At 43.2% G+C, this 24,447-nt stretch overlaps 1 protein-coding gene across 2 annotated transcripts in view; it reads left to right on the top strand.

Annotated features, from left to right (window-relative positions):
• The window catches only part of PRDM11 (PR/SET domain 11), a 55,434-nt gene extending 38,384 nt beyond the window's left edge, over positions 1-17,050 (top strand). Inside the window, exons 6-8 of one of the 2 annotated variants that reach the window (XM_067557605.1) lie at positions 3,892-4,079; positions 6,219-6,869; positions 7,685-17,050. In XM_067557605.1, coding sequence (XP_067413706.1) covers positions 3,892-4,079; positions 6,219-6,869; positions 7,685-9,849 — 3,004 coding nt within the window. In that variant the 3' untranslated portion in view covers positions 9,850-17,050. The remainder of the gene's footprint in view (positions 1-3,891; positions 4,080-6,218; positions 6,870-7,684) is intronic. The other variant, XM_067557603.1, reaches the window with a different exon arrangement.
• The last annotated feature ends 7,397 nt before the right edge of the window (positions 17,051-24,447 follow it).

Here is a 24,447-nt window from a genome sequence, read left to right on the forward strand (position 1 = left end):
TCATAAACCTGGAGTGACATACAAGCCTTTGGCAGCCCTGTCACTTGTGGCTGGGCTGCAGACAGACATCTCCTGTGGTCAGCTAGAATGGGGGCAGCAAGCTGCAGTTGTTCTTTCTATTCTGCTGGATCTGCAGTGACACCTGGCTTCAGGCAGCCAGGTGTCTTTTCTGTTCTCTCTCCTCAGCTTCTACTGGCACCAGACCAGCATGGAGCTCCCAAGAAGGAGGTAGTGGGGATAAATGGGGAGAGACAAAGAGGACAGAATTACGGAGGCTCCCCCACAACAAACCTTTGGACTTCCCAACTGCCCCACAACACACACACATACCGCAGCGGCTTGAGCTCTCTCCAATACTTGAGTCTCCACTGGGTCCCCATTTTTCCCTCCAAAACCCCTTTGCTTCTGAAGTATGTGAGAAATAGGGTCATGCGTCCCTACACCAGCCGCCCCCCACCTCCCTGGAGAACTTCTTTTTCTCACCATCAAGAAATGCAGATGTGGACCTCTACAGAACTTGGCAGCTGGGTGTCCCAAGTCAGCTGTGAGAAAGAAGCAGGGTAAAGGGAATACAGAACGGCATTCAGCCAGTAAATGGAAAGCATGTACTGCAGGGCCAGCTTCTGTGTAGCTAGTATTGCTGCTGCTGCCTGCTTGCCTCTCAATAGCTAAGGAATCAATTCAAGTCAATAAACACCAGCAAGAGCAACAGGCTCCCACGTATCAGAACAGTGCAGTATGTCGCTGCCATTGATCTGAGACCTGGCATTTAGCTGGGCCTGAATAGACTGGGCAAGGTCCTTCTCAGCATTAGAAAAAGGGTTTGCTATGACTTTACACATTGGCCTCTCTGTCCCAGGAAATGGGACAGTTGGGAGACTTTATCCCCAGTGTAGGAGCTAAAATTCATTATTTTCACTTTACTCCGTAATCTGCAGGTACCTCTTCACAAACTGAAACTATCTACAGATGGGTGGTTGAGATTGAATTGCATGTCCATGGTCACCAATGTGTCTCTCCTTCTGGAACTGTGTGTCAGTTGGGAATATTGTTGGGAAACAGACTTACGGTCTTGTCTAAACACAGAAGTTGTACCAGTGTAACTAAGGCTATGTCTTCATGAGAAATGCTGCAGCACTACTGCTGCTCCGCCATAGCACTTCAGTGTAGATACTCACTATCGTGAAAACAGGGGTTCCCCCATCGCTGTAGAGGTGCTAGCTAGATTGATACCAGGGGTTAGGTTGGCTTAACTATGTCGCACACGGGTATGGATTTTTCACACCCTTGAGCAATGTAGGTAGGTCAACCTAACTTTTTAGAGTAGTGTAGCTGGCTGAAATCATTTGTTTTGAAACTGATATAGTTAAATTGCTGCAACCCTTTCCACTACAATGCTACAGCTGCAGCACCATAGCTGTTCTGCTGCAGTGTAGACGCAGCCTAACATCAGTTTTAAGATGATTCAATACTGTTAAAAGGTACTCTTAAACAGATTCAGAAATGCTTACACAAAGGGACTGTACTGATCTTAACTATACCTGTTCCTAAACAAGTTAAATTACAACCGTAGAGAGAGAGAGAGAGTGTGTGTGTGTGTGTATGTGTGTGTGTGGACCAAGCTCAAGATGCTGGCTAATTGCTCGGTGTTGATCAGCTGGGAACTAGCCATGTTCTGGAATTGGCAGGGGTCACTAGAGAGCAGTCTACACAGGAGCAGGGAAGGCTTTTGACTACTGGGAGATTGGCTTGGGTAAGGTCTGCTGGGAGAATGCAGAACCATCTGGCCTTTCTTCCCAGCCAGGAATTCTCTGATCATAGAAATGTGGGAACGGAAGAGACCTCGAGAGGTTATCTAGCTCAGTCCCCTGCACTGAGGCAGAATTAAGTATTATCTAGATCATTCCTGACAGTTGTTTGTCTAACTCGTTCTCCAAAACCTGCAATGATGGAGATTCCACAACCTCCCTAGGTAATTTGTTCCTGTGCTTAACTATCCTGAGAGTTAGGAAGTTTTTTCCTAATGTCCAACCTAAATCTCCCTTGCTGCAACATAAGCGTATTGCTTCTTGTCCTATCCTCAGTGGATAAGGAGAACAATTTATCACCTTCCTCTTTATAATAACCTTTTATGTACTTGAATCTTATCATGGCTCTTCTCCCGATGAAACAAACCCAGTTTTTTCAATCTTCCCTCATAGGTCCTGTTTCCTAGATCTGTAATCATTTTTGTTGCTCTCCTCTGAACTTTTTTCAAATTGTCCACATCTTGCCTAAAGTGTGATGCCCAGAACTGGACACAGTACTCCAATTGAGCCCTTTTCAGTGCTGAATAGAATGGAAGAATTACTTCTCATGCCTTGTTTTCAATACTTAGCTAATACATCCCAGAATGATGTGTGGTTTGGGTTTTTGTTTGTTTGTCTGTTTTTTGCAAGAGTTACATTGTTGAGTCTCATTTAGTTTGTGATCCACTATAACCCCCAGATCCTTTTCTGCAATACTCCTTCCTGGGGGATTGGGGGGGGGGGGGGCTGTGTGTAAGAGAGAGAAAATGTGAATTCAAGTAAAAATACACACATTTCTCTATCCAGAGAGAAGTCTGTGCTTTGAATTAACAATGACTCATACAAGGCACAACAGTAGGAGACTGCAGAAGGAGGCATATCCTGCTCTCCCTTGCTGACATTGGGGTCACTGTGACATGGAGCCTTTAAAGCTGAAGAGAAGAGGAGTAAAAAGGGAGATGTTTAAATAATAATATATATATATATATATATATATATATGTTTTTTTCAAATAGCAAATAGACCAGTTTTATATGCTTAGTATTAGGACCCTGCTTCTAGTCCAATGTGACTATGAAAAGGTGGTTACGCAGCAACAGTTAGGACCTTTATGGCTTACAGGATGCCTTTCTTTCCTCCTCGAACAAGAAGAAAAGGAGGCGCTTGCCTGAATATTATATGTCTGCCTCTAAATCTATATGTTATCAAGATGCATGTAGAGGATTGACTGACTGGCAAGATTAATTTTCATGTTCCCACTGAGGTGAAATTTGGCTTCTTGAGAACAGGGCAAAAAAATCTCACTGTTGAACTTCAATCTTTTCCATCAGAAGTCATTAGAAGGTCATTAGTGGGTGTTATTGGATTTCAAACATTTCGAGTTTGTCTACACTGCATTTTTTTCTCCTAAATACCAATGAAACTGCACCAGTGCAAAAGCCGCCAGGGTAGATGATCCCTCAGTTTCCTTGACTGCAATCCAAAATTTTTGGCTTCTGCACTCATTATCAGCCACCATGATCCAGCCACCCTTTAGAGTACCCAGTTGCTGCTTAATCAGCAAGGGAGGGGCAAAGTCATATAGCTTCTTTTGAAGGGTCAGATGGTGTTTGAGAAGTTGTCAGATGGGCTGATGGGAAGCCAGAAGGTTCTGTCCTTTCCAGGAACAAGGGGGACTCCTGGGATGGAACAGGGTGGAGCAGAGTCCAGGAAATCACCAATTCCGGTTAACACATTTTAGGCAAGAAAACTGTTGAAGGTGAGTGAGTGCAGCACGAGCACTGGCACCGATGGCCTCTTAGATGGGATATGTTTTGTTATAGTAATAGAAGTAGTAACCTCCCTTCCCAGGCAGAAACAGCGACCACAGACCCAAGAACCTATTTAATATTTCTTAAGTGTTCGTGTTCATATTTTTGTATCTATAAATTGGCATATCATTATCCGTAATTCTATGCTATTCAGTCTTGCAGTTTCTGTGGCTGTCTGTGAAGATCATTCTGACATGACTGTGATTGTGGCTCAACTGACTTTGTTTAAGAAAGGTAGGGCACACACTCTCATTGAAGTTTGTGATTCAAGTCTGCCTTATCCACACCCTCAGGTATGTAGTCATATCCCGAGAGGAGAGGGAGCAGAACCTGATGGCCTTTCAGCACAGTGAGAGAATTTACTTCCGAACCTGTCGGGACATCCGGCCTGGGGAGAGGTTGAGAGTCTGGTACAGTGAAGATTACATGAAGCGGTTGCATAGTATGTCCCAGGAGACCATCAACAGAAACCTCACAAGAGGTGAGTTCCTTCCTTCCCATCATCCCTTTTTCCTCTTTCTGCAATGAAGCTTTGTGCACCAAGTGTTTTCGATCAAAAGCATAATATAAATAAATAATACTCAGTCTGTACACGGAGTTCTGAATTTCGGTAACCAAAGCCCACTGAGTGCAGAGTCCCTCCTGCCGGGTTCCATGGGATAGATATATGTGTTTAAAAAAAACCACAGGGATATTGGCACTTCCCCTCTACAAGGCTCTCTCTTCTGAAAGCTGGTGAGCTGATGGCTCCATGGACGACCATAGAGTCTAAGACCAGAAGGGACTATTGTGATCTAGTATTTGAATGGCTTTCTATGCATGTGAAAGGGATGTTTCCTTGGTGTGTTTTGTGTATGTCTGATTTCCTGACAGAATTTCTCTCTTTCTTCAATGGGTTAATTTGGGAATATCACTGCATTGGCATCAGACATATAGCTTTACATGGCTTGTAAAGCATATGGCAGGCTTCGTAATTGGCAGCGGAGTCAGATTGATTTTTCCTTGGACTAGTATTGTCGTCTTATCACAGGAATAGCCACACTGGAACAAAGCCACTGGTCCTTTGGGCCAGCGTTCAGTTGCCAATAAAGGGAGATTTAGTGAAAAACCAAAAAAACTGTAATGCACCTGATTGTCTGTACAATGCTCTGTTACAAAGAGGATCTAGGGATTTTCTTTGCAAGCCCAGCCACAGAATGGCAGGGCCTTTGAGAGGCAGCCAAACTAAATATAATTTTGTAATTAAAAACCCTGTGTGTATTATTGCACAGCTGCTGCCTTGACTTGGTAAAAGGTGTCTTCTGTTAAAACATGGGTAGGACAGGGCCTCCTAGAAGATGTGTTTGTTCTGTCACTCTCCGGTTTTTATGCATTGGAAGTATGATCTATTAATATTTGGTGAATATGCACTTATTCCATTAACAAGTATATTAATAACTGTATTATATACTAGCTTTAGGGGGATAATTTATAAGGTAAAAAATTCAAGCTTGGACCTTAGAAACACACTGGTGAAATGTTTTGAAACACAGGCTGTTGTTTTGGTTCATACAAGAAGGCAAGCGGGGATCCAACCCTAACCTAACAACCCAGCATGAAATCAATTGTCCAGTCCAGCCCTCCACATAATGGCATACCCTGAGTGTTTTGAGTCTTGCATCTTTTCTGCATTGTTAGCATTGCTGTTCAGAGAGACCCTAGTAACTCTTACACTGTAACTTACAAAAGCATGAATATGTTTTAAAAACAAAAAATCAGCATAAAGCAACGTCTTGTTTGGGAAGCCACCAATGCTTGAAGTTATTTACAAGATAGAAGAAGGATGGAAATTGAACCAAACTTATCATCCTTTGAATGTCCAGGTAAGGAAATCTGGCTATTCCCTTTGTTTTAAGCAATTAATAATTTGTATAATGTTGCTTTTATTTGTTAATTTTTAATAATGGCCACACTGTTAGAATCCTTTGGGACAAGATACCTGTCCCAACCTTGGAGGGCATTCACCAGTTCTAGCTGAGTTGGCAACATGTACCAAGGGATTAAGACTGCAAGTCTTTGATCCCTTTGTGCTATCATCTCTGGAAGAGCCACCAAACTAAAACAGAATGAAAAGGCTTCCAAGCTTTCTGTTGTGAAATGGGCAGACTCGGGGGTTCTCATGGAAAACTCTGAATCTCAGGCTTCATGTGTTGTTCACCTGATACCTTTTACCAAGTCAAAGCAGTCACTGTTCTTCCAGAAGGGCTCTAGGCATTTGGGCACAGGGCCCTGGGTTCCACTGTGATCAGTAATTCATTGTGCAGTCTCATTCCAGCACAGTTTGGTTATACCTGTTATGTTCAGCAACCTGCCTATAGTTTTTCTTCTCTTAAAAATGTACGGGTCCTACTCCTGTAAGGCTACCTAGACACTGTCTCTCCTTTTTGAAGGCTTGCCCGTTAGTAGAGCTCCTCTTTTCCTGAGTCTTGGTTTCCACTGAATTCTATCAGTTCCCTTATTTGTAATGCAGCATACAAATATGCAGGGATTTGACCTGCTTTTTTCTTTTCTTTTTAGTTTTGGATTGAGGAATATTGTATAGTTCTCTTTGATGATCCCCACCCCTCATTTTCCTTTCTAGGAGAAAAAAAATTACAGAGGGAAAAGTCAGAAAAAAATGCGGAAAATCAAGAGGATATGAGAGGCCCCCTTCAGCTAACCACGTTAAAGCAAGGGAAGAGCCCCTACAAGCGCGGCTGTGATGAAGGGGAATCCCACACCCAGATGAAGAAAAAGAAAATAGATCTCATCTTCAAAGATGTCCTGGAGGCTTCCCTTGAGTCAGCAAAGCTGCAAGAGCACCAGCTAACAACAAGCACACCCCTTTCCATTAGAAAGGCATCCAAATACCAGGCCGAAGACGTCTTTGAAAGATGTGGAGCTGCCATTCGGCATAGCTCCCCAAACTTCAGCAGAAACCGAAGTGAAGGTGAATGGAAGGTTCCTCGTGGTTCCTCTTACAGTGCGGCCAAAGAGATGGGCCTCCTGGAAGATGAAGAAGAAGAGCCTCTGTCACTCAAGGCAGACAGCCCGAGTGAACCATCTTTAGCATTGACTCAAGGCAACTCACATGAAATCCCCACAACTTCCTTCTGTCCCAACTGCATAAGATTGAAGAAGAAGATCCGTGAGCTGCAGGCTGAGTTAAACATGTTGAGATCTGGCAAATTATCTGAGCCACCTCTTATAACACCTCAGGTACCTGAGTTCCAAGAGTTGTCTGACCCCACAGGTAAGTCATGCAGAATTAGAATGTTCTTCCAACCCTGCTTAAGGAGAGTAATGAAGTTACTGTCTGCAGTGTATGTCTAAACATTTTTTACCCTGAATATTCTGAGGAAGGCCTTGTTTTATGGAAGCCTGGTGATTAGGTTTTGCAGGGGAAGGAAACAGTTGCTGTGAGTAGAATGGGAAAACATGGTTTGGGGAAGATTCTGTAATGATGATATGCTCTATTTGTTTCCATTGTAATCAATACACTCTCAATAAAAAAGGAATTCCATTGCAGCTGGTTTGTTTGCTGTATTCTTGACACATTCTTTTTTTCAGCAGAAGCACCGGCATGATGTTTTAAATGCTACCAAGAAGCTCTGCTTGAAAGTCTGAATGACTTGAAATGCTGAGTCTGAAACATACCAGCTCACTGCATGCATGTAAAGTCTAATGAATTCTTTCTCGCCTCTGGAAGCACCCATTGTTCACTCTATTGTCTTTATGCAAGCATGTGTCCCTTTCTGAAGATGTGTTTAATTTCTTCCAGGAATTTAGTAATTTTCTCTCCCAAATCAGTATGTTGATGTATGTTGTGCTAGTGGCCAAAATGGCATTCCATTTCTTTTTCTGCAAGGTGGTCTGATGTGTAAGATTAATATGAGAATTATGTTGTTTTTTCTTTCAAAAAGTGTATTCAGTGGACCACATTCTACTCGTGTGCAACCAATGATGGGTAGAATTTGGGCCAGTTGTTTAGACAATATTCTGTGTAATCTTCTGAATGTTTGCAGCATCTCTGATCTTTGTAAATATTTTTTTTCTTTTTCTTTTAAGCTTCTGAAAGTATCATCTCTGTTCCCACAATAATGGAGGATGATGACCAGGAGGTAGACTCTGCTGATGAATCCGTTTCCAATGACATGATAGCTGCTACAGATGAGCCTTCAAAGATGTCTTCTGCAACAGGCAGGAGGATTCGACGCTTCAAGCAAGAGTGGCTTAAAAAGTTTTGGTTTCTGCGGTACTCCCCTACATTGAATGAAATGTGGTGCCACGTCTGCAGGCAGTATACAGTGCAATCCTCTCGGACTTCAGCCTTCATCATTGGCTCTAAGCAGTTCAAGATACACACTATAAAGCTTCACAGCCAGAGCAACCTCCACAAGAAGTGCCTGCAGCTCTACAAGCTCAGGATGCATCCAGAGAAGACAGAAGAGATGTGCCGAAATATGACCCTGCTCTTCAACACAGCCTACCACTTGGCTTTGGAAGGCAGACCCTACTTTGACTTTAGGCCTCTTGCAGAACTACTGAGAAAATGTGAACTCAAAGTGGTGGATCAGTACATGAATGAGGGAGACTGCCAAATCTTAATCCATCATATCGCCCGAGCTCTTCGGGAGGATCTGGTAGAACGTATCAGGCAGTCTCCCTTTCTCAGCATCATTCTGGATGGGCAGAGTGATGACTTGCTTGCCGACACAGTAGCCGTTTATGTTCAGTACACAAGCAGCGATGGACCTCCAGCAACTGAATTCCTGTCTCTTCAAGAGTTGGGCTTTTGTACAACAGATAGTTACCTCCAAGCATTAGACAGGGCTTTTTCCAGTTTGGGAATAAGATTGCAGGATGAGAAACCAACTATCGGCTTGGGAGTAGATGGTGCTAACATTACTGCCAGCCTGAGAGCCAATTTGTTCATGACAATCAGAAAGACTTTGCCTTGGTTGCTTTGCTTGCCCTTTATGGTACACAGGCCCCACTTGGAAATTTTGGATGCCATCAGTGGGAAAGAGCTTCCATGTCTGGAAGAGCTAGAAAACAATTTGAAGCAATTGCTTAGCTTTTATCGTTACTCTCCCAGGCTGATGTGTGAACTGAGAGTCACTGCTGCCACTCTTTGTGAAGAGACAGAGTTCTTGGGAGACATCCGAGCAGTGAAGTGGATCATAGGGGAGCAGAATGTCCTCAATGCGCTGATCAAGGATTACCTTGAAGTCGTGGCCCATCTCAAAGATGTCAGTGGTCAGACCCAAAGGGCGGATGCTTCTGCCATTGCCTTGGCTCTCTTGCAGTTCCTTATGGACTACCAGTCAATTAAACTGATCTACTTCTTGCTGGATGTGATTGCTGTGCTTTCACGCCTTGCCTACATATTCCAAGGTGAATATCTCCTGGTGTCACAAGTGGATGACAAAATAGAGGAAGCTATCCAGGAGATCAGTAGGCTGGCAGACTCACCTGGAGAGTACTTGCAGGAATTTGAAGAGAACTTCCGTGAAAGCTTTAACGGCGTTGCTGTGAAAAACCTGCGGGTGGCTGAAGCCAAATTCCAGTCAATCAGAGAAAAGATCTGCCAGAAGACCCAGGTAATCCTGGCCCAAAGGTTCGATTCTCGTAGCCGGACTTTTGTGAAAGCGTGTCAGGTGTTTGATCTTTCAACTTGGCCCAGAAACACTGAGGAGCTTATGAACTATGGAAAGGAGGATATGGTACAAATATTTGAACATCTGGAAGCTGTTCCATCATTTTCCAGAGAAGTTTGCAGAGAGGGGATGGACACCAGAGGGAGTTTGCTGATGGAATGGAGAGAACTCAAGGTGGATTATTATACCAAAAATGGTTTTAAAGACTTAATCAGTCACATTTGTAAATACAAACAAAGATTCCCACTCTTAAATAAGATAGTTCAGATCCTCAAAGTCCTCCCCACCTCAACAGCCTGCTGTGAGAAGGGGCGCAATGCCCTGCAGAAAGTGCGCAAAAACAACCGCTCTCGTCTCACTCTGGAACAGCTCAGTGATCTTTTGACGATCGCCGTTAATGGGCCACCCATTGCCAACTTCGATGCCAAGAGAGCACTAGATAGTTGGTTTGAGGAAAAGTCAGGCAATAGTTATGCACTGTCAGCAGAAATGCTGAGCAGGATGTCCTCCCTTGATCAGAAGCCGATGTTGCAGAGCATGGACCACGGCTCTGAATTTTACCCTGATATTTAGGAAGGAATGCCTCAAATTCCGAAAGCTGTTGAATAATTTTTTTAGTCTATACTCTAAACTTTGATATATTATATAAAATATATATATATTATATATATATATATAAAAAACCCACACTGAAAATTAAAGTTAACGCGATGTGCGTCTGATAGAAGCTAAGTGGAATTTTAAGAGAGACAATGTTTGAAATTTACAGATGTCTCCAAACATGGCAGCTGCAGCGTAGGTGGCAACATTTCATTTGTCAGAAGCATATGCTGGGGCCATACCCTACATGTTCAAACCTAACAATCAATCTATAAGCTAGATGACTGGTCTCTGTCAACCTCCTCCTCACAGTTGTTTTCCTTGTGTGTGTGTATGTGGTGGGGGCATGCCCCCAGCCTTTCTTTTCCTTGTTTAGTTTAGTTATTGAGCCACTTGAGCCCTTCATTGATGACTGTCGATTTCCAACAGAGTGATTTTTGCATGTGTGTTGGGTTCCCTCCCCAACTTCACCTTGTTTTCTTGTTTAGAAGTGGAAGCTTTATATACTTATGCAGGGTGTTGGATTTTTTCCCCCCTATTTTAAAAACAAATGTCTCAGTTAAACTGTGATGACCCTTTCTCAATCTTCCCCACTGGTGGGCTGTAGAGTAAGGCAAAGCTTTCTGCTCCCCTTGTGTTAACCCCATTAGCAGTCACATATTCTAACAATATCATTTGCAGACTGTAAGATAGGATAATGGAGAAGGCATGGGGAGTTTTTTGCATTTATATTTTTATATTGTAGGAGATTTAAAAAAAAAAATTATACAATTGTTCATTCAGAACCAGGGCTGTGGTGGAAGTGAGACAGCCAATGAGTCAATACCCATCAGAGGGTAGAAATTTTAGGGCTTAAAAAATATATTCTAATTTACACTATTTATACTCTGTCTTTATAATCATAGATTGTTGTGGTTTTGGTTTTGGTTTTATTTTTTTAAATTTTTTTTTGAATGAGTGAAAAAACACCTGCTATAGTTCTGTGGCAGGGAATATCAATGCAAGATCTATCTTGGGTTATAATTGTGTGATGATGTCTTTTTAAAGATTCATGTATTCTCTTGTGACCAAGGTAACATGTTTCACAGCATGGCAGAATGGTGACAAAAGGAAGAAGGAATACTGTACTTCTTCCTGTGAAATATATTGGCCTTCCTTGAAAGGGCGCAAAATCTAGCAGAAATATGGAAGTAGGACTTTCACCTTGAATCACAAATGAGATTTTTTTTTTTAACAGAACCACACGTTCACACAATATCGCTTCAGGTTAGAAAAGAAGAAGAAAAAGGTGCAAAAGCTCCCCAGATGCTAGTGCCTTGCCTTGCTGATGTGACATGGGCAGCACCAATCTGACCAGAGCATCACAGGAGTTGAGACCGTGTTGTCCAGAAGAACCAGACTGGCATGTTCCCAATTCCCAGAGGGACAAGTCTTGTGCCAAGCTGTGTTGTCTGGAAACATGATGGTGGTGTCAACAACACTGAACCTTTCCTTTCTACCGCTACCCCCCACCCTTGGTCTTGGTGCTAAGATATCTCTAGAACCGTTGCTGCTAGTTGATAGCTTTTCATTTATATAAATATATATATAAATATATATATATATATAATTATTTTATTTTTAAAACTTTTTTTGTTTTCAATGGTGATGTAGCATGTTTTAAATTGATCTCTCTTGGAGTCACTTCCACTGCCAGGATTCGTTCACTGTCTTCCCCAACAAAACACACACCTCTGCCTGGATCTCACCGCACCCTCCAGATTTGTCTGTGAAGGCAGGTGGAAACATGGGGTTGAGCCACTGCATTCCGACTCAACTCCTAAGCCCCTGGGAAATGGCAGAACTTGTTTGTCAGATAGGTTTGAAAGTGCATCCTGCCTATCCATATGTTACCCCTTACAGCATGTGGTGAGGAGGGGAGTTGGATACTGTTTGAAGCACTAATTGTGATGACTCCCTATGTCCCTTACCCTAATCCTGCCACACATACTATATAGCAAGGATATTTAGCTGGTCACTTTTGAAAGAGTTACAATAGGCCATAGAGCATCTGCATTCAAATGGGAGGGATGCAATACAGTTTGCAGCACTTAACTCCTTCCTCTTTGCCCCCACTGTTCCCCTACAGTATGTAGAATGAGTGTGCTAATGCATATGTGCTAGAGTGAGATTGATAGGCAATGTCTAGCATAAATCCAAACCACCATTAAGAACTAGGAACTGGAATGTTTCCCCCTGGAATCCCCTTAGAAATCCACACGTGAGTCATGTCATGACACTGTTCCATATCAGCAAAGGGGAAGGCAATGTAATACTTGGCCAGTGAATAAATAAACTGCTGAGCTCCCTTTCACTCCCAACAAAGCCTTGCATCAGGATGACCTACCCTGCCAAATGAGGCGAGCTCTAAACCAGATGTTCAGTGGAATTGTGCAGACTCAAACAGCTCATTCTTTAGCCACAAGAGGGGAAGCTCTAGCTAGAGACCCAAGGTGTTCCCAGGCCCTGCTGGCCTGGGAAGTAAAAAACTGCTCATTGCTCTGTCACAATACCATCAGATCATTTTCCCTTTGGAGACTGTTCTGCCATCTTCCTTAATTAAAATTTGAGAAGATAAAAAATGGAAGTCCCCAAAAGAACCATTGCGCCACTCCTGAATTCTGAGCTATAGCCAGACAATGTGAAGTGGGATGTTACTGCAGGAGGACGCTGGGCATACCTGAGGGAATTTCTCTTTCTTATGGCACACAGATATCTAGGAAATCTGCAGCAAAGTGAATGGTAACAGTAGAAAAGGCACTTGATATAAACTGCTCTGAGTGTGAGGGACAGCTTCCCCTCTCCCCCTTTTTTGCTCAGAAATCAATAATTCACAAGAACTTGGAAGATCTGAGTGCTCCTCACTCCTCGCCAGGAAAAATCTGTGTATTCTATTTGCAGTAGAATAAGTTATTTGGCACATGGCCCTTTTTCAACCTGAAGCTGCAAACCCCATGGCCATCTTTCTGGAAAGGGATGCTCATGGTCCATCCCCAAAGAAGTTTTTAAATAGCAGAGCTCACCTGATACTTGTTCAAACCAGTGTTAAAGCCACAAAAAAGCCTGTTTACAACCTCGACCTTGAGTGTCCTTATTTTCTAACGTTGCAAAAAGCTAGTAAGGTGGGTACCACTGGAGACTGGCTCAAGAATGACTCTTGTGACAGTCACCTTTTTGTATTTATCATTGGTGACATTTCTTGCGACAAGTTCTCAACAATAGAATGAAATGTGTATATGGTTGCTTTCTCTCCAGGCTGTCTGCAAAGCAGTGAGGGCTTCTCTTCCAAAAAAAAATGCCCCACCTGTGTGTCAGTGAAATGAGTGAGGCCCAGTGGCTGGAGCTGCTGATTTCTGTCAACTGGAAAGGCAAGAGATGCCTAGTATTTAGCTGTGAAAAGAAATGTGCGTTCAGTCCGATAACCAGCTGAACCACACTTATGGAGATTTATTTCATTATCATCTTTTTAACTGTCAACTAGCCAGTTTCTTACACAGGCCAAGCAAAATAATCTGAAAGGTGCTGGGCTGTAGTGATGACTGAGGGACAGCAGAGGGTGCCACTTCACAACATTGGTTGGGGTCCAGTGTAGCAGCAGCAACAGCGGCAGCATCATGTACTGTACTTCTGTTCATAAATCTGAGGGGACAGATGTAGACATCTTGGACAGATTCCTCCTGAGGTGGGGAGATTAATGGGTTCAGATTTAAATTATTCCCCTCCTCCTACTTCGAATCAAGAGGCGATTGATTTGAATGTGGTGTTCATGGTATCGTGAACGTCTTCAAGAGCAAAGAAATAGTGAGTTTGTTATTCCTCGAATGAGCTTTGCCTATTTTCTTTTCCTTTTTCTTTAAGGCAGCTGACTGTGAATAACATTCACTCCTCCGGACTATTGATTTTGTATATCTAGTCCCTGGGTTTTTTGGTTGCTGAAATCCTACCCTTTTTTTTCCTCAGGATTCTCTACTCCTTTATCCTGCTAGTTGGCAGATGCCCACTAAGCACACACAGTTGTTTCCTTCTGCAGAGCTTGCCAGTGGCTGCATGAAGTCTAGGCCTCCTGGCCACTAAGCTGAACACAACAGGGACAATCCTCAAGGCACAGGAAACCAAAGCTCTTTCTGTACAAGCAAAACTGCAAGGGTTGCACATGCATGCTGCAAGGACCATGCACCACATATGCAAGAGTGTCCTTAAGAAGGCATTGTCCTGGAATGTTCTTTGCATTGAATCTTGAATTGATCTCTGTGGTATGCAGGTGTGCTCCTTGCATGTTTGCTGGTATGGGTTCTCAGATGCTATTCAGGCTCTAAAAATGTTTCTATCCCACAATGCAAACTCAACTAGTTTGCCACTGGGATTCTTTGAAGTTACATTTCTTTCTTAACTTGTTAATATTGCTATTTGCTTGGCCAATGAGTGAAACAACCTAAAAAGTTAGCTTGCAAACATGCAGTAACATCCTCTGCTTTAGCCAGATTCCTCTCTCAACCCCATAAAAAGAGGTCGTAAAAGTAAAGAAATGGTACGTTGATTCCCCCAACCATTGTACTGTCAATCCAGTAATGCCTATGCAATTCCTGTCTCCTTTGGAGACATGTATAATGTGTGTGCATGTAAGCTAGTGTATGTATACAGTACCTATGCATACAGTCTATATATTGTATATATGCACATCCCAGTACATTTACACACAGCATAAGAAATAAAAATCACATGCCTATATATCTATAAATAAAATCCTATATATTTATATATTTCTATGTTTTCAATAGATATAAAGATATAATATAGATATAGAATCACTTGCCCTTGTGTAAACCTGGTCCTGTGTTCTAGTGAGAGGTTTGTAACACAGAACACTGAGGACTTCACTACTGCTTTAACCTGATGCTGAGGGGTCTACATTTGTGTATATAGGGATATTGCTGTGGTTAGGACACGGGGGTTCTTTACTCGTATGTTAAATAAGGTGCTAAAAAAGGCTTGTGGAGCAGTAGGATTGAGAGAGCGTCTTGGTGACAGAAAAAGGTGAACGCCCTTATCATCTTTTGGATAAGCCTGCCATAGCTCCTGTGTATTCACACTTGGGCTGATACATATCTCACCCCTTTATGCACTTTTCTCTGTCTTCATGGACAGGTTCGATGACATGGGGTCTGAATGCAGTGAAGATTTAGCTTTCTGCTTCACCTGGTTGGCATTCTTTGGTGGCCACGGACATGCAGTGAGCAGGAACTAGTACTCTGCAATAGCTAGTACAGCGCAGTACAATAGAATTTGTTTCTATGTAGTATATTTTGCACACATTATCAGCCAATGTTTTAGATATGGGGTTAGAATAAAACGAGAGAGAAAACGCTCTACAGAGTTGATGCTGTTGCTCTTGTACGGTCAGAGAGGGGAGGAATGATGTATGGAAGGGGAGTAGAACAAAAGAAAATGGGCCGTGAGTTAGGAGTCATAAAGATGTGTGTGTTCATACTGAATTAGAAATCACACCTGCAGCTCCCCTAAATTGAGCCTTTATGCCACTTCCCTCACAGTGGACCCAAATGAGTGCAACTGCACTGATGTTCCTCAGTGTCTTTCATCAGGTTTTTGTCCAGGGCAGCTACTTCTCACTTGTTAACTAGCCTGGCTGATGATTTAGATGGCTTTCTTGGTGGAGAAGGGAATTACTTGGCAAAGTGAAGGACACTGTAAATGGTGCATGATGGACACTTAAGCCAACAGACAAGGTGTGTTGACATTGCTGAGTTGAGGCATTCAGCAGGGATCAACCCACCCCCTCCCTTGAAAAGAAAACTAAGATAAATATTTGTATATAAATGGCAGTTCCAGCTTGAGGACTTCTTGTTGGATCCAGGCCACAGCTTCCATGGAGTGTCATTTATGCGGTGTATGCTGATGTCTGCACAATGGACTGCCACCTCTGTCCCCTCTTCCTCTTTCCACACATCATTCCCTGCGGTGGACAGAGCTGTACGTTTTACCCTGGCCTACCTCCATGGTGATGCTTTTGATGTGTGAGGCAGGGTGGGGTGACCAGAGCAGCTTTCCTTTCAAAGCTACCAAGTGTAATGGATTCACTGCTGCTGCTCCTGCCCAAGAGGGAGCTGTTGTAATTTCAAAGGAGGGGAATGGAGATCTGGCTTCACAGCTCGGCCTTATGACTTCACAGAGTCAGCCTAGCAACCATTTCACTGGTTATGTTTGGTTAAATTTTTAATTTCTTATGGGAGGAGGGAGAGGTCTGTGCATTTTAATTCTGACCATTGAGTGACTAGTGACGCTGGTACTGCATTAGCAGATGCTGTGCAGGCTTCCCCCATGCAACCTCAACCACCTGCTGTGCCAGGCCTGTCTCCACAAAACTCTGCTAATACACCTCAGTCAGAAACCTGCCTTCCCTGAGTCTCTCTGAACGATGACTGCCAATTGTACTGAATGGCACCCAGTAAACACACACAGCAGAGACAAACGCTCCCTAGTACCAGTTCCTCAGGAACCTCATGGATACCCCACCCCCACCTTCTCCTTAAAATGCCACTGACATTAAACTCAGCTCACAAACCAACCCCCAGTGCACATGCTGCCAATCACGTATTACCTGCCCGTCATCGGAATCCTTTATGCACTGCACCTCATGTACAGACTGCTCACTGGGCTACGTGGTACAGCCACGTCCCATATGCTGGATTAGATTGTGTTTGGAGGGCTATCAGGGTTCCTACCATTCAGGCAGCCTCAGAGACTCATAAACCGTTTTACATAATACAATTTTTTTTAAACTTCCTGCAGAAATCAAAGTCTCTATTCCCCCCGCCTCCCCCATCTAAGCACAGCCCTGCTGAACTGTTTGTTTCAACCACACACACACAAAATGAGAGAGAAAATATCTAGAAGTCTATTATTACATATGTATTAATATGTTAATATCACACTTTCGGAGAATGTTAAAATGTTATTACTTTGCAGACTATGCTTTATAGTACCTGTGTGAAAGGACCTAGGACACTGGATACGAATAGAGCTATGTTGATATATCATAGTATGTACACGAGAACTTTCCTTTTGTCATATTATCCTTGTAATGTAAGATGATTGTTAATAAAAACATTTAAATTTATCAGGTTGGGTTAGTCTCCCTTTATTTTATTATTTAAGGCTCATAGAACTTAATTTCCTAAAGGGAGGGACACCTAAACGCCCCAAAATAGGCCCATTTCGGTAACTTGCTAGGGTATCTGAGGGCAGCAATAATTTGCATCCAGTCAGTTGCTTGAGGATGGTCAGCAAAGATGCTCCCTTATGCCTCTGCATCACTATAACACAGTCTCTATGTATCCCTTATATGGATATCCCTGCCTTCCAATTCATCTGCTTCAGTTGCCTAAATTATGAGACCTTTGCCTCAGTCACACTGGTGCTTTTTCTTAGTGCTACAGTACCCATCTCAGATGTCTGCACACATTCACAAAATGTTGGTTGGATTTGGCTCCAGGACAGAATCCTATTTTGGACTCTCCATGCTTCCACGGTAGGGGAGACTGGACTCTCCCACCCCCAAAAGAAGTTTTGTTTTATTTCAGGATGTTCCTTCTTTTAAGTGGGTGTCTTTTTTGCATCAAGTATTTGTTAAGGCCTACTCTACACACAAAGCTGCACTTGGTTAACCAAAGTTATGATTTTAAACTAGTTCAGTTAAACCAGAGCAACTTTGTGTGTGGATACTCTTAAAACAACTGGTCAACTTTTTAAACTGAGAAAGGTGCTTCCACAAAGGGATTTGTAATGGTTTAACTTAAATCACTTTTTAAACTAAGTGCATGGTAATGCACATTGAAGGAAATAATTACAACTACTTATGCATGTAACATACTTGAGCTGTAACAACTCAAGGCAATGCTACACTAAGTTACGTTGACATACAGCCACCACTGTAATTGAATTGGTTTTACACATTCACCCTAAGCTACTTGTGTTGGTGGTGCACATCCTCACCAGGCGTGCTTGCACCAATTTAATTGCCAGTGTGGGGCATTGTGGGATGGTTTCTGAAAGGCAGCAACTGTCGATGTAAGCAGCGCAGTGTCTACATTGACACTGCGTCAACCTAACTACATCGACTTAAGCACAATGCCTCTCACAGAGGTGGAGTTACTAAGTCAGTGTAGTGGGTGAGTTACATCGGTGGGAGCTACATTTTGGTGTAGGCGCTTACAGAGCTGCCTTATGTCAACCTAACTCTGTAATGTAGACCAGGGACAAGTAAAAAGACGTAGGCATCATTGGGAAGAGTTTAACAAAATAGGCAGCAAAAAGGATGTATAAAGAACGAGTTAGAAATTATAATGCCATTGTATAAATCAGTGATACACCCTCATCCAGAATACTATATTCTGTTCTGGTCACCCTGTCTCAGGGTATAGCTGAAAGAGGCCACAGATGAACAATATCAGTGGTCTGCATGGATTTCTGTACAAGGAGAAATTGAAAAGATTGGAACTGTTTATTTTAGTGAGCAACAAATAACGATCATATAAAAATAATTGTATGGAGCAGGTAATTCATGCACTTGTATTTATCCCTTCTAATAATACAGGGGAAAAAGGGACACAAATGGAAACAATGGACAGCAAATGTAAAACTACTGAAAGGAGACACTTTCTTACACAACTGCCAGATCCTAGACTAGATGGACTGCTGGCCTGATTTAGGCCTCATCTGTACTTAAGGGGAAGTTGGGCAGCAGTCGACGGGAGATACGCAAGCTATGCAGAATTTACATCGACTTCCTAAATCCTCTGCTGCGTGCCGTCTCCACTATGCTGTGCCAACAGGAACTGTGTACCTGTTAACGCAGCGCTACGCCTTTTGAGGAGATGGTTTAATTGAACTGACTTCCGGATCCATTGAGCGGGTCTTCACTGCTGCTCAATCGATCCAGATAGATTGATCTGATGGCGGCAAATTTGCCGCCGTCAGTGAAGACATACCCTTAGTCTGCACCTGTTTTCTTTATGAATATCTGCCTAAGGCTGTGTCTACCCTCAGAGACTATACTGGCATTGCTATGTTGATGTAGCTATGCTGACATAACCCTGTAGTATAGATACAGCCTACACCGAAGGGGTTTCTTCCGTCAGTGTAGGAACACCTCCATGAACAAAGTTAGCTACATTGGTGGAAACATTCTTCTGTTGACATACTGTCTACACTGGAGATTAGGTTAGTATAGCCAATCAGTCAATCAGGGGTAGTTTTTCATACACCTGACTGACATCGTTTTGTCAACTTAACTTTTAAGTGTAGAACAAACTTAATTTCTTACTCGCTGTAAGTCAGCATCCTGGTGGATGGTTTTCTCTAGAGAAAGGAAAGTTATTTATCTGTAACATTGCCTCAGTGATGATATCATTCCAAATGGATACTCACCTTCCCTCAGAGTTTGGGGATTATCTTCTTTTAAAGTGTCAGTGCTTGCACCTTGCTTTTTTCCCCTTGTTTGTTTTTCGTTTCTTGTTGTAGTCCTAGTTAATCATTTTGAATTTCCTGTCATCCTGGGAGCGTCATGTCCTGCATAGTGGAAGGAACTGACTAGAACTTCCAAAGGGCAGGTTTTATATCCAGAGCAGGCCTGGATCATACTCTGCCCCACAACTGCGGGCATCAGGGGGTCAACATTCTTTGAGAGGCAATCCCACCAATTTCACACGAAGAAGCAAGAATCTTGTAATACTGTTTCCCTGGTGATAGCATTATGACAGGTCAGTAGCTTTCCTGTTATACTTACCTAGAGCTTTCCAAATACAAATACCTACCTAAATAAATGCAAAATTTTCAAAAGTGGCTGCTGATTTTGGGTGCTTCAGTTTTGGGGTGTTCAACCTGAGACACTCTGAAGCCTGATTTTCAGAAGTGACCAGGTCCCCCCATTCCCAGTTCTAATTGAAGTCAGGGGAAGCTGCTGCTTCTGAGCACCTCTGGAAATCTGGGCCAACAGTGGCTCAAGCTGGGCACCCAGAAACAGAAACACCCAAAATCAATGGCTGCTTTAGAATATTTTGGTATAAGTGACTTATTCAAAGCCATGAAGCAATCCAAGTTTTACATTAATTTGCCTTTCTCTGGAGGCTTTCATCCTGACATCTCAAAGGATTTTAAAAAAACATTAACCTAACCCTTCTGCCGTAGGTAAGTACTATCTCCATTTTACAAATGGGAAAATGAAGACACGGAGAGGCTAAGTGAGTTGCCCAAGGTTAGATGAGTGGGCAGTGGCAGGGGCAGTAATAGAACCCCAGTCTCCTGAGTTCTTTTCTTACTGTGGAAGTGGTGGCAGAACCAGTGCAATGCTCCATCTCAACCGAAGCTGATAAACCAATGGGTGAAATACAAGTACAGCATGTGAAATAAACTGGTGAGTCTCAGTTTAGTTCCTAGCAGCCAAGTGTCCATGGCATGTAAGATCACCACTACCGTTAGCTGGAGTTGGATTCCATCCTGGGAGCTCAGGCTAAGGACTGAGTGGGCCATGGAAGCAGAGTACAGGTAATGAGGCAGTATGGGAAAGGGAAGCTCGCACAGCTGGTTACCTGCTTTGTGAATAAAGGTAACTTCAGTCTCCAGGGCTGCTGATTTTAATGCCTTTAACAAGCACCACATTTACATGAAAGCAGTGAAAGGGGAAAAAGAGGAAACAATTGTTTGTGACAGGTCTGTGAGGACTGAAGCTACTGGCAAACGGTCTGTCTCCTGTCTCTGCTGGTGTCGTTCATTATCACACTCCATCAAGATGGCTGCTGCTGGTAAGAGGCTCTGCAAGGCTGGCGTCTAGGGTTGAAAACTGGATTCAGAAAAACAAACATGCAGTTTCTTGCTGGTGAAGAATATTACACATGCCCACGAGGCCTGCTGCAATGCCATACTGACGGCAAGGGGTCAGCTTGCTTTTCAACTGAGCCATGGGAGGCTGTCAGCACTTCTCTGGGTCTAGCATGAACTGCCTCTTTTCATGCAGTAGGTGAAACGAAGGGAGCAGCATGCGCTTATGTGGGAGAGAGGTAGTTCATGTGTTAACACTTTTCTCTCAGCTCTTCCTTCCTTTATTAAACTTAGATTTCCCTAGTCAGCTCACTTGTTCATTTCCTTTTGATGTGACTAGAATTCTCTAAGTTTCCTCAAATTCAGCAAGGCACCTCAGGACAGGCTGTAGGAGGAAACTAAGTCTGCAGTGATGTATCTGATTCAATGAGTTAACAGCTGAGGCTGAAAGGGAAGGAACCATGGTGTGACTTTCCTATTAATGAAGCAGATTGGTTTCTATGGAGATGCCTTGCTCTCCTATCAGTCTCCATCTTCCCCTCCCCCTCCACAGGTATCTCAGGCAAGCGGTGGCTGAAGCTGAGGTTTTGCCAGCAGGCACACACCCTGCCCAACACACATCTCTATGCACTGACCTGTCCTCGGAGGGCTCAATACACAGATCTGTCGCCAAGGGTATTAAATTGCAAGAGTGCTGCAGCCTCTACGGGCTGTGCCGTGTGCCTGGCTCCTTATACTGAGCCGTGGGCAAAAGGGAGCAGATGTCAGTTTTTGCAGACAGAACAGTTGCCACATGAATTGTGCTGCAATTCATTTACAAAGGAATCTAAAAATAGCAAATATCTGACAGAAAATCAAAGGCACCAGGATGCTGTAGAACAGAATGTGGTGACTCACTAGACTTTTTCATCATTATGAAGCCCTGGGTCTGAAGCCCATTTTAGTCCAAGTGAAAACAAGTAAGTTTGCTGGCCTCAGATGGATGGTTGTCCGTATTCCTTACAGCTGCCTCACGTTTCTAAGTGATTGGGACACTCAGTAGAGCTGGTGGAGAGGGAGAGTGCTACGGGTTGAGACTGAAGTGATCCAGGACTTGGAATCACATGGAGTGCTGGAGATCAGGATTGATGGGGCAAGCCAGGAGCAGAGCTGTGTGCATGAGGGGGTAGGCATGCTAAGGCAGGATGCGGTTCAGGTTAATTGAGATGCACGGGGTCCTGCATTGGCCATGGATGCATCGACAGAGCTGTTGAAGATGGTGAAGGGCTGAAATAGCAGCAGTTGCTGCAGGGACAGTAGTGAGGTGCCTCAGCAGAGCTATGCTGGAAAGCCCCACGATTGGAGTAACAGGTAGGCTGCAGGTCTGGGCTGTGGTGTACTAGGCCCATATAGATTCAAGAGCGTTGGAGAGACATTTCACAGCCCCTGTCTGGCTCTGGGCAGTGCTATCTGTCTTTAATTTTCATAACGACCAAGATTTAAATGAGAAAATGTAAAGTAGTCTGGGAAAAATTTCCTAGGGGTTGGGTGAGGAGGAAGGAGGAGTCTTCAAATCCCCACATAGTCTGAGGCAAACTGGTCCCAATATCTATGGCAAGATCCCTGGATTGTATTACATTCTGCTGCAGCAGATTGGAACTTCCATGGCAGCTTAATTTTAATTTTTTTTAAAAGGAAGCTTCCAATAAATTTGATAGGACAACCAGTACTACAGCAAGAGAGGGGTCTAAGGCAAATTCTGCTGCTATCAAATACACTGGGCCTGAGTAATACTGACTAATCCAGATGTAACCAAATAGGTGAGAAGGAACTCAGAATGGCAAATTGCCCCAATCTTGTTTGGAAGTAAGGGTATCATCAGAACCTCTCATCTGCCTCCTGTACAAAAACAAGTGTTAAGTAGAATTGGCTGTTTGTCATAGTTGCCATCTGCAGGTGGCAACATTTTGCTGACCTCCTTTGTAACCCCAGCACTGTGGGGGACCTCGCCAGACACACTATACCATTTCCCCACCACGTTTTAAAATTATTTTAACAATCAGAATTATGTCTCTATCAGTCAAGCTGTACAGCTTCCCCCACCTTCTCTCTGCTATGCAGCATCCCCAAACTAATTGCTTGGCCCTTTTGTTCTTTTCCTTCTGTAAAAACTCATGCTAGTTACAACCTTGAACATCAGTTCTGAGAGGATGACTCAGAGTTCAGTCTTCTGCGTGTCAGTCTCCAATCCATTTGTCTTCCATCTCTCTTGTTTCTGCTCTCTCCATCTGAGACACAAAGGACATCTCCTGTGCTTGTATGCACTTGGTATTTCACTGAGGTGCCAATGTTTGAGAGGAAGCCAGTACTGAAGGGATTAAAACTGGGGACAGGCCCAAACCAGGACCTCAAATCCACACCACCGTTGGTTGTCCTTGAAGAAGAAGATACGTTGGAAATGCAGCTCCCCTAATCCCATGCACCATTTAAAGTATTCAGATTGGAATTCCCAGATCCTAACTCACCTTCACAGTTTTGATTCAGTCAGATCCAAATACCATAAGAGGCCTAATCTCTAAATCTTATCCACTCATCTCACTCAGCCCTTCTCATCTTTAAGTGCAAAGTAATGCACGTTGGAAAACATAATCCCATCTAGACATACAAAATGATGGGGTCTACATTAGCTGTTTCCAAGATCTTGAGTGGTGTCATTGTGGATATTTCTCTGAAAAACATCTGTTCAATGTGCAATGGCAGCCAAAAAAGCTAACAGAATGTTAGGAACTATTAGGAAAGAGAGAGAGAATAAGACAGAAAATATCAAAATGCAACTATATAAATCCAAGATAGCTTGAATACTGCATGCAATGCTGTTCAGCCCATCTCAAAAAAGATATATTAGAATTGGAAAAGATACAGAGGAGGGCAATATAAATGATGAAGGGTATGGAACAGCTGCCATATGAGGAGAAATGAAAGAAGACTAGGCCTGTCCATTTTAAAAAAGAGATGATGAGGGGGGAGATATGATAGAGGTCTATAAAGTCATGAAGGGTGTGGAGAAAGTGAATAGGGAAGTGTTATTCTCATAACACAAGAATGAGGGGTCACCCAATGAAACTAACAGGCAGCAGGTTTAAAACAAATGTAAGAAAGTAGTTCTTCACCCAATGCACAGCCAACCAGTGGAACTCCTTACCAGGGGATGCTGTGAAAGCCAAAAGTATAACTGAGTTCAAAAAAGAATTAGATAAATTCATGGAGGATAGGTCCATCAGTAGTTATTAGACAAGATGGTCGTGGATGCAACGCCATGTTCTGGGTGTCCCTAAACCTCTGACTGCCAGAAATTAGGACTGGCTGACAGGATAGATCACTCAATAATGCCCTGTTCTGTCCTCTGAAGCATTTGGCACTGGCCATTGTCGGAAGACAGGATACTGGGCTAGATGGAAAATTGGTGTGACCCAGTATGGCCATTCTTATGTTCTTATCTTCACAGCTGCACAAAAGCCTCTCCAGCACCGCTTTTACATTTTCTTGCTGAAAAGCAAGTCTGGAATCTTCTTGTGCTTGGCAAATATGCGACACTGAACTCCGTCTCACATCACATCTGTGTACTAAATGGTATGGCTCAAAAAGTCTTCCTCAGATTTCCATTGACCCACTACAAAAATGGTACATGTCTGATTTGCGAGTTAGATGCATAGGAGACTT

Source organism: Emydura macquarii, unplaced genomic scaffold (genome assembly GCF_026122565.2).
Source record: "Emydura macquarii macquarii isolate MOO-44397 ecotype Brisbane River unplaced genomic scaffold, CSIRO-AGI_Emac_v2 contig_1876, whole genome shotgun sequence".
Taxonomy (NCBI): Eukaryota; Metazoa; Chordata; order Testudines; family Chelidae; genus Emydura; species Emydura macquarii.